This window comes from Anneissia japonica, unplaced genomic scaffold (genome assembly GCF_011630105.1).
Source record: "Anneissia japonica isolate Jap-2015-1 unplaced genomic scaffold, ASM1163010v1 scaffold284995_len508010_cov190, whole genome shotgun sequence".
Classification (NCBI taxonomy): Eukaryota; Metazoa; Echinodermata; class Crinoidea; order Comatulida; family Comatulidae; genus Anneissia; species Anneissia japonica.
The window spans coordinates 474,646-489,389 of NW_022730633.1; the positions used below are offsets into that span (position 1 = coordinate 474,646).

At 32.9% G+C, this 14,744-nt stretch overlaps 1 protein-coding gene across 3 annotated transcripts in view; it reads left to right on the plus strand.

Annotated features, from left to right (window-relative positions):
* The first annotated feature begins 1,341 nt into the window (after positions 1 to 1,341).
* The window catches only part of LOC117114978 (patatin-like phospholipase domain-containing protein 7), a 29,408-nt gene continuing 16,005 nt past the window's right edge, over positions 1,342 to 14,744 (plus strand). For 2 of the 3 annotated variants that reach the window (XM_033258610.1, XM_033258609.1), the window contains exons 1-9: positions 1,342 to 1,451; positions 2,872 to 2,953; positions 4,462 to 4,547; positions 9,011 to 9,111; positions 10,525 to 10,674; positions 11,652 to 11,811; positions 12,186 to 12,266; positions 12,747 to 12,956; positions 13,739 to 13,913. In XM_033258610.1, the coding sequence (XP_033114501.1) occupies positions 1,365 to 1,451; positions 2,872 to 2,953; positions 4,462 to 4,547; positions 9,011 to 9,111; positions 10,525 to 10,674; positions 11,652 to 11,811; positions 12,186 to 12,266; positions 12,747 to 12,956; positions 13,739 to 13,913 (1,132 nt within the window). In that variant the 5' untranslated portion in view covers positions 1,342 to 1,364. Of the gene's footprint in view, positions 1,452 to 2,871; positions 2,954 to 4,461; positions 4,548 to 9,010; positions 9,112 to 9,917; positions 9,955 to 10,524; positions 10,675 to 11,651; positions 11,812 to 12,185; positions 12,267 to 12,746; positions 12,957 to 13,738; positions 13,914 to 14,744 lie in introns of those variants that run through there. The other variant, XM_033258611.1, reaches the window with a different exon arrangement.

Sequence of the window (14,744 nt, forward strand, 5' to 3'; positions counted from 1 at the left end):
TAGAATGTACATTGTTTATGCATTTCAATATCTCTGTCTTTATATATCATGTCTAATTCGGTACAGTTGATTTAAATTTTCTTCAAATTTGTTAATAAATGTGTAGTTTATTTTTAGAATATAGACTGTACATTAAGTTAAGTTCAGTAGATTTACTTTTTTAATATTAGTAGGTTGGCGTAATGATATCGAAATGGTCTGAATCTGAGATACTGTGATTGCGTCGGCATTAACGATATTAGACGGCGTCGATTGTGCTCCGTCCCATGTGATAAATCCAGGTAAATCCACACTTCAGAACTTCAGATTGAATGCAATAAATTACACCACTAACGATGACGCATTGGGGCTTCGCCATCTCTAGACACTCCGTGTATGTGCTATCATGTATACAGGCTGTTAAACATTTGCTGGTCTCTTTTGATTTTTGTACTAGTAAACAACGAATTGTATTTTGTTCAAATAATTAGTAGTAGTGATTCTGTCCGAATGTTCTGTATGTTTCAGCCCAAGCCTGTTTGCTTCTGTATAATGATAAATACAATCAATGTTTTTACAGAATTACATAGTTTATCTGCATTTTATACTTACCGTAGTTTCATTGTACCTAAGCTGGGGGGATTAAAATGGACAAGAGATACCGTTGTATTTATATTCCAATGGCCTAAATTTGTCATTTGTATTAATTGTGCATTATAAGAAGGAGTAGGAATGGCAATAAACTAAGACTGCAATAACCAGCAATAACCTGAACGCAGATGTTTTGAAATACGTGGCCTGTGCTGAATACCTGTACGGGCGGCAACGCCAGGGTGGGCCTTACAAAACTGCAGCAATTATGGTAACTTTATAAGCCCCCAATTCTGCAAAATATGCATATCCCCAAGACCTGTGACTAATCAAGTCAAAGTAAAATTTATTCATCCAATCTGAAATGAAATTAAATGAATAATATTATTATTGAACAAAAGTAAAAATAAACTTGAATAAAATGTTATTTGTCCTGTTATGTGTATGATTGTGCTTATTTAATATTACTTATTATATAGGCCTATATTTTTTAATAATTAGGCCTATTCTTTATTGGTGGTTCTCAATATTTTATAATAAAATCGGAAATTCGGGCTGAGCATTATGAAATTAACCTATTCATTAATATACGAGTAAAACAAACAGCACATATTGACATTTTGGTAGTAAAGTGCTGCTGTTTTGGTTTATACTGATTTGTTTTATTGTTATTTTGGTTTATTTAAAGGCAATTTTGCAGGTACTGTACGTACTCACTCAGACTGTACTCGACGCGAGTAAAAAAAAAGTTTCAGTCCTTACGCTGTTGGTGGCGCCCTGTAGAGTGATGCAAAATGGCGGACTTAACGTCAATATTTTCCGATGTTCTCAACATACTGTCAAATGTTTTTTCATTTGGCATTGAAAACAAAGGAATATCGGTATGTTTATATTATATCATATCATCTGAATCTATTAGCGATATAATTGGATTTTCAAACTGATCTAGTCTAGGCCTACCTAACCTAAGCTTGGATGGTGGTCGTAGCCATCAGACAAAACAAACAGCGAGAGTAGGCTGCATAGGCCTAGGCTGTATACTGCGGATAGCAAAGGCCTACAGTAGGCCTAGATAGGTCCTAAACTTTTCAAAATACTACTAGCAGGCCTACTATATAAAATAAGCCTAGGCCTAGGACCTTCTCATGCTAAATAAATGCAAGACTTTTTTTATACCTTGTTTAGTGAACCTGCCACCTGCCAATCCATGTCAAAATAAATGATGATTTTTAATAAAAACAAAATTTTAACACAATGATTTAATAATTTATTTAGTGATTAAACTACATACTGTGCTGTTGTAGAAAATTAAATTACGTTTAATAAAAAATAAAAAACAAAATTATAAATTAATTAGTGCCGTGGTGAACTTGGGGGAATCCCCACGGCTTGGGAGGCCACGCTAATGTCGAGTGCTGAAAATGCGACTGATTTGTTTACGACGACGTAAATATATCTACTTCCTAAATTTAAAGCATAACTTCCCATTACTACACTGCACTGTTTACATCCATTTTTATCTTCTCCGTTTGGAATTTTTTTTCGCAAAACTAGGCCTAGGACCTTCTCATGCTAAATAAATGCAAGACTTTTTTTATACCTTGTTTAGTGAACCTGCCACCTGCCAATCCATGTCAAAATAAATGATGATTTCGAATAAAAACAAAATTTTAACACAATGATTTAATAATTTATTTAGTGATTAAACTACATACTGTGCTGTTGTAGAAAATTAAATTACGTTTAATAAAAAATAAAAAACAAAATTATAAATTAATTAGTGCTGTGTTGAACTTGGGGGAATCACCGCGGCTTGGGAGGCCATGCTAATATCGAGTGCTGAAAATGCAAGTTTATTAAAGTATGACTGATTTGTTTACGACGACGTAAATATATCTACTTCCTAAATTTAAAGCATAACTTCCCATTACTACACTGCACTGTTTACATCCATTTTTATCTTCTCCGTTTGGAATTTTTTTTCGCAAAACTACAGTATTTGCTAAATAAGAAAACAATTTTTTTCTGCCCTCCTCTGACGGTCTTAAAAAAAATAAGTTTGGGAAACAAGGTATAAAAAAAGCATTGCCTAAAGCTTCTGCTACTAGTGCAGACCAAGGAAGGCCAAATTAGGCCTAAAAACATTATGTATTTAGTTTAGATTTTAACCTGATGAAAATCTGTTTTCATAAAATATTATTGGTATTTTTTCAATTTACAATCAATATTTATTAACTTGGCTGGTTTTATTACAATTATTTGATGTCTTAATTAACTTGTTTTATTTAACTTGCATTGCAGATTATGATAATCAGTTCCTTGGTGATTGGTATCACTGTCATTTTGAATATATTAAATGTTATGGAAAAAAATAAACAAAAAGGTAAAATAGTTCTAAGCCTTTTCTCGTATTTTGTTGTTTTTAGCTTATCCATTACTAAAATCTAATATGCCAAGGCATAAAGGGTCAACTAATGAAAATATTCCTATCAACTCTAATGAAACATGAACAAACATAAAGTCTATATTTTTAGATCATTATACTTCAGGTTCTTCCCTGAACCTCCAGGGCGACCAACGCCTGTGAGTTTACGTACAATACAATAGTGGTATATTTAGACAGGTGTGGACGTGAACTCGCATCCTTGGCATCGTAAGTGAACTTTGTGTCACCTAAACTCCGTCCCCAGCTGCAAATGTGTTAATGGGTAATTTTTTGCAGAAAATGAGCCTTCCCTGGACATAATTCTTTAGAGAATTGTAAGAGAAAGTTATGGCGTGTTTTTTTATTTCTGTATTCATATAAATGGATGCATATTTTTCAACTTCTTGCAGTTAACTTTTTTTATCACTTGAGGTACTTTATAGCTATATTTTCCCACTCAAAAAAATTGTGACCTAAAAAATGTCCTTAATTAAAAGGTAGTATATGGTAGTATAATAAATATAGCAATTGTATTTAAAAAATTGAGGTTATTGTTTCTATGAGAATGATTATTGATATGGTAGAACACTGCAAAAATGAAAAATATAATATTTTTCAAATGAAAACAAAAATTCAATATTTGTGTCAAAAAAGCTCATAATGCAAAACCTTTTGGTTACAGTACACAAAATTTATTAAATTCATTGTATTCTACTTTAAGTGTGGTGATTCCATTTACTATGAAACTACTCATATAAAATTCAAGTTATACTGTTATAAATGGTGATATAACAGCATTTTAAAAAATAAGTTCAAAAAGATTGAAATGTTTTGTGTATTTTGTTATTCAATTGAAAATTAGAAGAGACTTAAATATTCATCAATTAATAAATAATGAATGCCATTCGATGAATTTTATATTGGCTGGCAATTAATTTTAGAATTTTCATTAGGAGTTAATAACTTGTTAATCTTTTAGTAGCAATTCTATTTTTCCTGTTTCTACACATTTTACAATCACAGATATATAAAACACTAGCAATCCTAAAACTTATGCTATTTACATTATTATTTTTTTGATATAGGAAAGAGCACCATTTTTTATTAATGTGTTAAAAACAGTGTGTGCCTAATTTTTATATTTTCCATTTTTTGTATTCATTATTTCAAGTGTTGTTTGTGATGGTTTATGTGTACCTTTTGCCAAAAACATTATTTAGATAAAATATTGTTTGAAGGTTTGCATGGCGAAGTATAATATATAATTAATGCTTGCGGTACACCACATAGATACCTACGTAGTGTACCGCAAGCATTAATTATATATTATTTAGATAATTAAGTAATTATAAATTATTAAGATGTTTGTGTGCCAAACATTTCATTTGCAACTTTATGTAAGTTTTGTACAGTAGTCCAAGTGTTTTTCACAAATTATTATTGTTTTTAATGTTATATAATCACAGAAAAAGCAGCAGCAGCTGCCATGCCAAAACCAAGATTTAGAAAAAGAGACAAAGTTTTATTCTATGGAAGAAAAATGCTAAGAAAGGTAAGTTGTTACATGGTGTGAAATCTAAAGCAGGTAAAAACACAAACTACAATATTGAACTTGGAAAATATTAATACAACATACACTGTAGGAATATGTCTCCCAGCACCAAACATTATTAATTTGACCGCTCATCAAAATGAGTAGGCCCTATTTTTCCCCAACTAAAACTGTTCTGTGGCCATTGGAGTACACAATTCAATCATTTATATTGCAATTTCAATGTTCTCTGATACTATGAAAATCAAAGTGATGATGGCCTGTAATTTGAAGTATTTAAGATAATTTACTATTTGTTAACACTCTTGCGTTAGTATTATCATGTTTCAACTTAATAAACTACTTTGACTTTAAGTATTAAGTCACTTCTGCATGGAACCAGATACATGAACAGCTCTTTAGGACTAATGACGTATTTCTACAAGCTATAGACATGGCTTTGGCTCAGCCAGATGATAATGCAATATACAGTAGAAACATTTAGAAATACCAAACATAGAAAAATACTAAAAGCAGGATATTTTTGCCAAAATTCAGGTTGACACCTATAATATTTTGTAATTGAGCATTACATGTATGACATTTGCAAAGTTTATGTTTGTCAACAATGTGTGGTTTTTATTATTTGTTTATTTATCGTATTTTAGTATTTTACAATAGATATTTACATACATGTCTTATTCTTACCAGGTGGCAATTTATCGCAGTTGGAAGAATTTTAAATATAATAAAAACAAGAAAATAAAAAAGATTAAAATAAAGTAGAAAACTTGTGTTTTCAGTGGCAGTGTAGCCTGGTTTCAATTCCTATCAAGTGACATGACTTGGCCTCACAACCAAAACCAAACTCCACTCCTACAGTAAACCTATGAAACTTATAGAAGATCATTTGTGTATTTGTTGTGTAAAAAGTATTGCCACTTTATTAGCTACATATTTGATTCCTACAGATTCTTTCAATTCAATGTTAAACAGATATGACAGAAACAACCAAATAGAAAACAGTTGCTTAAAATAAATTAAATCTAAATATTAATTTCTTAATCATTGTGGGGAGAGGTGTAAGAACCTGTTACCAGAATGTGTAATCTGTAATCATACTAAGCAATTATCGGCAGTGATCATAGATAGATTCAAGTGGCCCAGCCAACACCCCCCCCCCCCCCCCCCCCCCCCCCCCCCCCCCACTTCTAAATTTTAAAATTCAGGATAAAATGGAGAGAGCAAAAAAAATGCGTTAAAAATTTCTGGTTATTTATAGGAGGTGCCATCCATAAATTTTGTACCCTGTGAAAGTTCCTCCCAGGAGGCTCTGGTGATCAATACATCTTTACCTTTAAAATTTGTTGATTCTTAAATTTCATCTTACATGTCCAATGCTCAGCGTTTATTTCATATCTTAGAAATACAGAATGCTAAAATATTCTGTTTATGAATCATTGTTTGCATGACCAGGCAGAAGAATTAACTTTGGTGTTTCTTAAATCCTAATTGTCCCTTGGGAAATCTGGGAGACGTTTATGCCGAATCTAAATGTAGCCTATAACCTACTCATCTATCTGTACAAATGGATTTCTAAACTTCTGTTTGCATTTAAAGCTGCAGCTAAGTAAAGAGTGGTACAAAACGTAATTTTAATTGTGTTGTCCAGTAATGGCTAGGTAATGTAAATTGTGACTCAATAGCTCAGAGTCTGTGAAACTCATACTGGCAAACTGATAAGAATATAATCCAAGATTGTCGCTGTTGATAGTTGGTTGTATATTTATGCATACTTACACATATTTCTAGCAGGTAATTGAGAATTTCTCTTCATTAATTCCCACAAATGAGGTCAAGTTTAATGCGCCTTCTGAATGGTAAAATCCAAAATTGGGTCAGATTTACACAATAATGAAATTACCATGCTGTTTTGTTTAAATAAATTAATTATGAAATAATTTTTAATATATCTAAAACAAAAATTAAACATCAATTAAATGTATTTTGTGAATTACTATAATTATTAATTTTGTTTTATACTCTATTAAATTTAAAACACTGTTATTAATAATGTAATATTCAACAAAATTACTGTCAGTAATGTACTATAATGGACCTCCTTACACACTATGTATTATCTTAAAGCACTTAATCAACTATCAATTATTATTCAGTATATAATATGGTAACTGTTTAAATGTAGAAATTCATCATTTAAAGTCCTCTAGTCATTATCACATTTTTCCTATTGAAAAATATTTAATGAACTAGATGACACATTTCACCCTTTAAGTGGTAAATGGTGTATAAGTGGAGATTCATCATTTCAATCTAAAGAACTATCGTATTTGATCCTTTAATTGTTTGGTTTTATTCATCTATAAATCCATCATTTAAATTGCAGAATCTTATCGCATTTTCTCTTAAATTCTTAAATAATGTATTAAAGTAAATCCATTATTTTAAATTGCAATGACCTTACATTTTCACTTTAATAAATACTAGACATGTTTAGTGCTACAGATGTTTCTTTCAACAACAAAAATCCATTGGTATTTTGTTGTATTTTGTAGCTTAACTATTCTTAGATAAGATAGTATAATACATACTCCAAGTATCAAAATGCACGCCATCGTGTTGGGATTCAATATTTCGACATTAATTATGTCATCATCAGGAATTCCTGACATTAATTATGTCATCATCAGGAATTCCTGATGATGACATAATTAATGTCGAAATATTGAATCCCGACACGATGGCGTGCATTTCGATACTTGGAGTATGTATTATACTATCTTACTGAGATTAATCAGTGGACCTTTCGGTTTAACTATACTTAGTGTAAGAGCTAATATACTTAAAACAATAACATATGATTTCTTTAATTCCATACTTTGTATATTTAACAAACTTAAATGATTTCAATTAAAAAATGACAGAATCATAGTTTTCACACAATTAACAAATGCATACACTTCTATACTACTTCTTCTTTTGGCCTTTTTGGTTTAGTCAAGCCATTAGTCTTGCCACCAGTCTTCAAGTTTAGCCTCTTGCAATCATAATTACTCAAAGTACTGATTGTTTTGTTGATTGGTTTGATGCCTTTACTCTAGGTGCTTAAATTATATTATAATTAACATTTAAGAATATTAACTTCTAAACAGAAGAATTAACTTGTATTCATCCTTATTTAGAAAAAAATTATAACACTTGTCTTACTCAATTTAAGTATATAAAATTTGTAGATTGAGCACTACACAACTAGTGTACCGAACAACTAATCATGAGTATGTAACAATTTATATGGATTTAACTTGTATTGCCATTAATTTTTTTAATGGACTACTGGCCGAAGCACACCATCAACTCAGCATTACGCACTAAAATTATTTCTCATATTCTTGTTCTTTCCTGCCTGCTCTTTTAACCTTTTTTTTTTCTCTAACTAAATGATTTTTCCCATTAAAACTATCTTGCCAGATGTATTTCTTATCCCATTGTTTGATCATTGTAGCTTTGTACTATAATAAGTTTATCGTTATAATTCAATTATGATTCTTAACTTTGGCATGGGACTGCTCTGGGTGCTGACATATAATAACACTGGTGAAAGATTTGATGAATTAAATTTATGAAAAAACTTAGATCATAGATGAGATGATATTATATTATGACCTTCAAATGCCTAAGAATGCATGGCTCCTGTATATGTGCAGGTATAATTAAAATTTCTTACTCAAAGTAATAATCTAATAATACAAGAAATCAATCGTTAACAGTGTAGTAATATTACATTAAATATCACAATTTGGAAAATGAAACCATTACTTGACACATTAACTATCAATTGACTTTTCATTATTAGATCTCTGCCATAGCTCTGTTACTCTATTTTGAATTTCTTTGAGAGCACTATATTGAGAGTCGCATAGTTCCAAGAAAATTGATAAAACTGTGTCATTACTGTGTATTTGTTTGGTGAATCTACCTTTTTTAGCCAAAACCCTTTTTCTGCAGTAGCAAACCATCTCCGATAAACCAAAATACCAATAACTTACATCAAAACTATCAAAATGTTGGTGAAAATCCCTTGCTAGAATTCTTTAGCTCCAGGGAGAGGGGATAGAATTTGATTGATTGCTTGATTGATTTTACAATTGAGGACTCAATATAATTTCAAAGGTTATTAGGCCTATATTGTTTTAATTTTCTCTTTTTAAGTCTAAAAGTAATCATCACAAACTTCTGTTTAATGTGTTGTGTATTTCACTGTTATGTGTTGGCTGGTTTTTTTTCTGTTGCAACAATTAATAAGCTCGCAGGTGGGAAGAATGGGTATGAAGGACCTAGATTTTTAGCATATACATTGTTAGATCTACTTTATGCTATTGAGAATGTGTTATTGAGTCTATATCACACTGTGTATTCATTCAAGCTTTATAATTCATTGATGTTTTTTAAATGTTTACATCAAGGTGAAGTCATTTTCGGGGCCGGTGCATTATGGTGATTTGTCTGCACGTAATAGACTAAAAAAGAAAAGAGATATAATCAATCTAGCCAGGGGTCTAAAGAGGTAAGTCTGAACATCTAAAATTTATAGGTTTCATTTATCTCTTAAATCCTAAGTTGCCGAGACCTTTACAGGTACTTGACACACATGTAAACTGTTTATCAAAGATTCATAGCAATGCAAACAATTAAAATATGGGTGCTTCTGTACCATACAGATACAGATAAACTTTGCTTCATACTTTTCATAGGAAATTACCTACATTTGCATCTATCTGCATTGCTAAATTTATACTAAATAAAATCAAGTTCTTTCAGGTTAATATTAAATAAATAGAATTAGAAAATTGCCTTCAGATCTACACTACTGTTGTTGTCACATGTATAATAGTTGCTAGTTTTTATAAATGATATATAATATTATGCTTAAGTTTAAATATCATTTATTGATTGGGATATAGTTCATTGAGCCTGAGTTTAATTCACACAGTGAACTTCTTTAGGTAATTTTTTTTTTAAATGACACTGATACTATCATTTTCAATTACTGAGGGATGTAGTATGGTGGGCAGAGTCACCCAGCTTTGCAGTTTTCCACCCAGTCTAAAGCCAATTTCATGGCCCTCCACCCACCCTTCTTAACCCACTTTTCCATCCTTAAAATCCACTCTTATTATTTAGAGTTTACCAATGTTATCACCTACCCAGTAAGGGTGATATATCACCCTTACTTTTCTACAGCTACAACCCCTGTACTTGATTTGACACATATTATAAAACGTAGTTTAACTTTCAAATGAAAGAAAACAGTATTTTCTACAGTAACTGATATTCAATATGAAAATGAAATCACGTAAGTGACAGTGCACATACCTAATGAGGTACTCTACATGCTCAAAAGTGTAAGGTATGATAACAAAGGATTTACATGCTTATTAAAATACTGTTTGGCGTTTGCTGATATTGTGCAGCGCATATTGAGTGGTTTTTGTGTCTATGCCCCTCGGGGACAAAGACACTATGTTATGATCTGGCAATTAAAGATGGCGAAAATGGTAAATCCGGTGGAAGTGCATGATGGGTCATGTGTCATCTTAAGTACCTTATTGCTGTACAAAAGTCATTAAAAAAAATACAGCACCACACATTTCCTGATAACCGAATTCTATGTGGATACTTCATTAGTAAACATAATACAGTATAGGGCATAGACACATGCTCACGCTGGGAGCCTATTTTTAAAACTTGTTACTTTTTCGCCAGTGACGTCACGGTAAATTCGTATACCTGTATAATCGCCTAAAACTTCATTAAAAAAGCCAAAAAAACGATTTTAAGGTTGATTCTATTATTAATGGCATATCAAAAATCCTCTCTAGAACAAAAAATCATTTTGCTAGTTCTCTTTTAAAAGTGCCTCAATGATAGTAAATACTCAAAGGTTGGTTGTTCATTCCCTCCCATCTCTTTCTTGTAGTATACTCAAGCTGCAGGAGAGTGAGAACCACCCTGTCTTGCAGGTCAAGGAACCACCACCGGCCATCCTGGAGGCTGACTGGCAAGATATGCAACTACCACCAGAACTACACATACCTAATGAGGTACTCTACATGCTCAAAAGTGTAAGGTATGATAACAAAGGATTTACATGCTTATTAAAATACTGTAAATGCTCAAATAGACGCCGTGGCACTTATAAAATTTGAGAGCGGTGCTTATAAAAAAATATTGGCGTGGCGCTTTCCATGCCCACGTTCCCATGTTACTATCTCACATATGACCGTAGTTCAGTAGGCCTATTATACTGTACAGTAGGTTGTACATCATCGTAAGTAAGCGTTTATAAAGAAATGATTGTTTCTTAATAGTGTTATTTATTTATTTGAACACTGTATACTTTGTATTTAAAACTATGTTTCTCAAAGTGTTTTATTACATGCAGGGAAATAATATACTCTCGATTAAGTGCTGTGGCGCTTATTCGAGAGCAGCACTTAGCGAAAGAAGTTAGGTTTGGTGTGGCGCTTATTCGAGAGCGGTACTTAGCGAAAGAAGTCAGGTTTGTTGCATACACAACTAAAGCCCCTTTTAGACAGAGCTGCAATATTGCAGTCACGCCGGCATGGGTTTCTGTCTGAAAGGGTCAATACGCCAATATGTCGGCTTACTTTAGGCCACCTTGCACCCTAGTAATATGTAACGGTTACTGGCTTGCTCTGTCTGAATTTGTCTACTCGATCTTGCGGCAATCAAGCTGGTGTGTGCATTTATGCATAAACAAGGTTAAAGTTGAAAACAATAGCGCGGTGGTATTTAAACCGCCAATAATATGCCATTCTGTTGGACCCTTTCAGACTGAAAAGCGTAAGATTACCACAGCATTGCGGTAACAAAGGCGCTGTGTAAAAGGGTATAGACTGGTTAGTATGCCGGCATGCTTACCGCAATATTGCGGCAACATCTATCTGAAAGGGGCTTAAGAAAATGCTAATCATAGTGATAGTTACTGGGGAAATAATATTTCAAAAAATACATTAGAATTAATATTAACCATTCAGTGCAAATACTGTAACTTCAATTTTCTTTTATCTTCTTGCTTTCAAGGGTATTTGGTCATTTTGAAAAACCTCTTTTCCTGGAGTTATGCCGTTCCGTTGAATCCAAGTTCGTTCCTGCAGGAGCATCCTTATTCCGGAGAGGTCAGAGTGATGACAGTATCTACGTGGTGCAGAGCGGACGACTGAAAGTTTACATTACAGAACCAGTATGTTCATATTAATTTGTCTAATTCTTCTATTACTCTACCTTGAAAAATTTAAAACAAATATGTTATATTAGTAACAACAACATTTTGTTAAAATTTTTCTATAAATAATAATAAGTTAATTATTAATATGTTATATAATATTTAAAGTTCTTTTTGTGCTTCACTAGTAGTAATTATGGCTACCAGTCTTTAATGAATTCTGATATGAATTTTCCAAGCTACAATTAGGATTTTTTTTTGCCTATTAGAATCTTAGCTTGTATATAATAATTACATATTTTTTTAGATAATTGCTTTGGTTTTAAAGGATTACAGCTCTGTAATTTTTTACTATATTTTTTATTGAGTGCTTGTTTTTAAATCAAATACAGAGCGGTGAAGAGTTTGAAGTGAAACAGGTTACGACAGGAGATAGCGTTCACAGCTTGCTTAGTATATTGGATGTTCTCACAGTAAGTGCCAATCAATCTTGTGTTGGCCCTTAAGCATTGTGTACATAATGTATCAAAGTAGACAGTTCACCCTAAAGCCTTCCACACATGAGCTAAGCTACCAGCCTTGCCTCCAAACAGCTCAGTTGAATTTGCTCATCTGCACCTTATTTTCAGTGTGTGCAATTCATCTAAAAGAAGTTCCAGTGTTAAATATATTATGATTAATTACAAACATAAATGCTTGGTAGTGAAGGACAAGCAGCATAAATTGGGTCTACAACAAGTCATGTAATTACTCAAATAGGGAAAATATTTTACTAAACTATTTTTAAAACTCCAGAGGAAAGAATTTCTTGATATGTTGTTTTCATAAGACACAAAAAGGGTGGTTGACCAAAACTCAGAAACACTTAATGCCATGCAGATTTTTGAGTATTAAAAAACTGGGTAAAAAGGGGAGTAAAATCTTTAACAATTCACAAACCACTATTTCATCAGGGTCATCTTGCTCCTTACAAAACTGTATCAGCGAGAGCTGCAGAAGATACCGTTGTCCTTCGCCTACCCGCCACAGCATTCACCAACGTCTTCCAGCGATTTCCCGAGTCTATGGTTCGAGTTGTTCAGATGATCATGGTTCGTCTTCAGAGGGTCACATTTCAGACACTTCACAACTACTTAGGCTTAACTCATGAGCTTATTAATAAGGTAAATGTAAATATCATTTTTATAATATACATACAAAATCGAAAACATCAACAAAATCCAGCGACGAGCAGCCCGTTTTGTACTGCATGACTATGCAAGAACTTCCAGTGTATCCGAGATGCTGAAACAACTTGAATGGGAGTCCTTGGAGACTAGACAAACCAAACCCCGTCTCAGTACCTTCTACAAAGAGACAAACAAACTCATCCCTAGCAATATAGATCATCTCCTTCAGACGAATCCCTTATCAGACAGACCAGGCAATCTTCTGGTCACTTTATTTACAGAAGAGTCCAGCCTAATAAAAACAACTATCTTCATTCGCTCTATCCATGAACCATTCCTCCATTAGATGTGCCCCTACATTGGCCACCTTTAAGTCCCAACTTGACAGCATCGACATTGACCATCTTATTAAGACTGCGCATCTACACTGTAAAAATATAATTTGCAACCAGTTGCAGCGACAGAGTTACCTGCACGTGATAGCCTAGTTAACGAAGGTTGTGCAGTAGCTGACAGATACAGATACATAATTATTTTTATGGAAAGCAGCATATGATGGGGGTGGTTTTGTTTTTTTCCAACAACAGATATATCTAAATCTGGTTACATAGTATGTTGGATTTTATACTTATACTCAATAAGAATATATCATAATTTACACAGTTTTAATTTCCTCTGGTAAACAATTATTAATTTAATTAATTGTCAGAGAAAACCAAGAATTCTGTCCTCCAATTTAAATAACCAGTTGGAAATTTCTTTCTATATATATTTAGGAAGATACAAGTGATAAAAGCCTATCCATACATCAGCTGTCACCGAGAGTTAGCCCCAGTAAGAGAGTCAGTAACATATCATTGGCCACCTCCTCCAGTAGCAGCGAAAAGGTTACACGGATTATTGATTACCATGATGAAGAGAAAATCAAAGAGCTACTTATAAAGGGTGGAGGTAAATATGTATATATGCAAATATATTTTTATACTTTACATTCTATTTACACTTCCAATAAGCACTATACATATAATGGACCTTTCCAGACTATCAGATAAACTTAAGCTACGTTCACATCAAAGTCTGGATCCGGTCTGGTGCCCGGACAAAAAATCGTAAAAAATTGGTTCACTGGTAAATAATAGGACCGTTCACATCAAATTTCTATGATATCCAATCCAGACTCCGGATCCGGACCGATGGATCTGAGAGCCAGTTGTATTGTGAAATTGTTCGTTTTTTTCCTTGGTTGGTTCGAACCAATAGAACGCATATGCACTTAACCCGAATAACTGTGTTTCGTTCCCGATGTGAACGCAGCAAAACATAGCAACTCACAATTTTTTGTCCTGGGTCCGGACCGGATCCGGGCTTGATGTGAATGTAGCTTTAACAACTAGCCATTCTGAACAGTGTGGGGACATGCGCTTGTTTCTACAAATGCATGTTTTTACGCTGTTATTTTGTGAGATCTTAGAGACAAAATAAATGGGGCAGGGCTTAACAAAAAGGTCCACTACAGAACTATGTGATGCTCAGTGAACTATGTCAGCATATCGGCCCGAGAGAGAGCCGTACAGGATTTGAATCTAGGACCCTAGTTTTGTAAGGAAAACATCTTAGTTACCAAGCTACAACTCTACTATTCTCATAATCAGGTTATATTAATTCATCGTAATTATAATTAAGCCATATTTACAAGCTGAAAATCCCACAAATAATGTACAAATTTAAAAACATTTTGAATGAAAAACTTATTTGTATTTGTGTGTGTGTTAAATTTCAGGT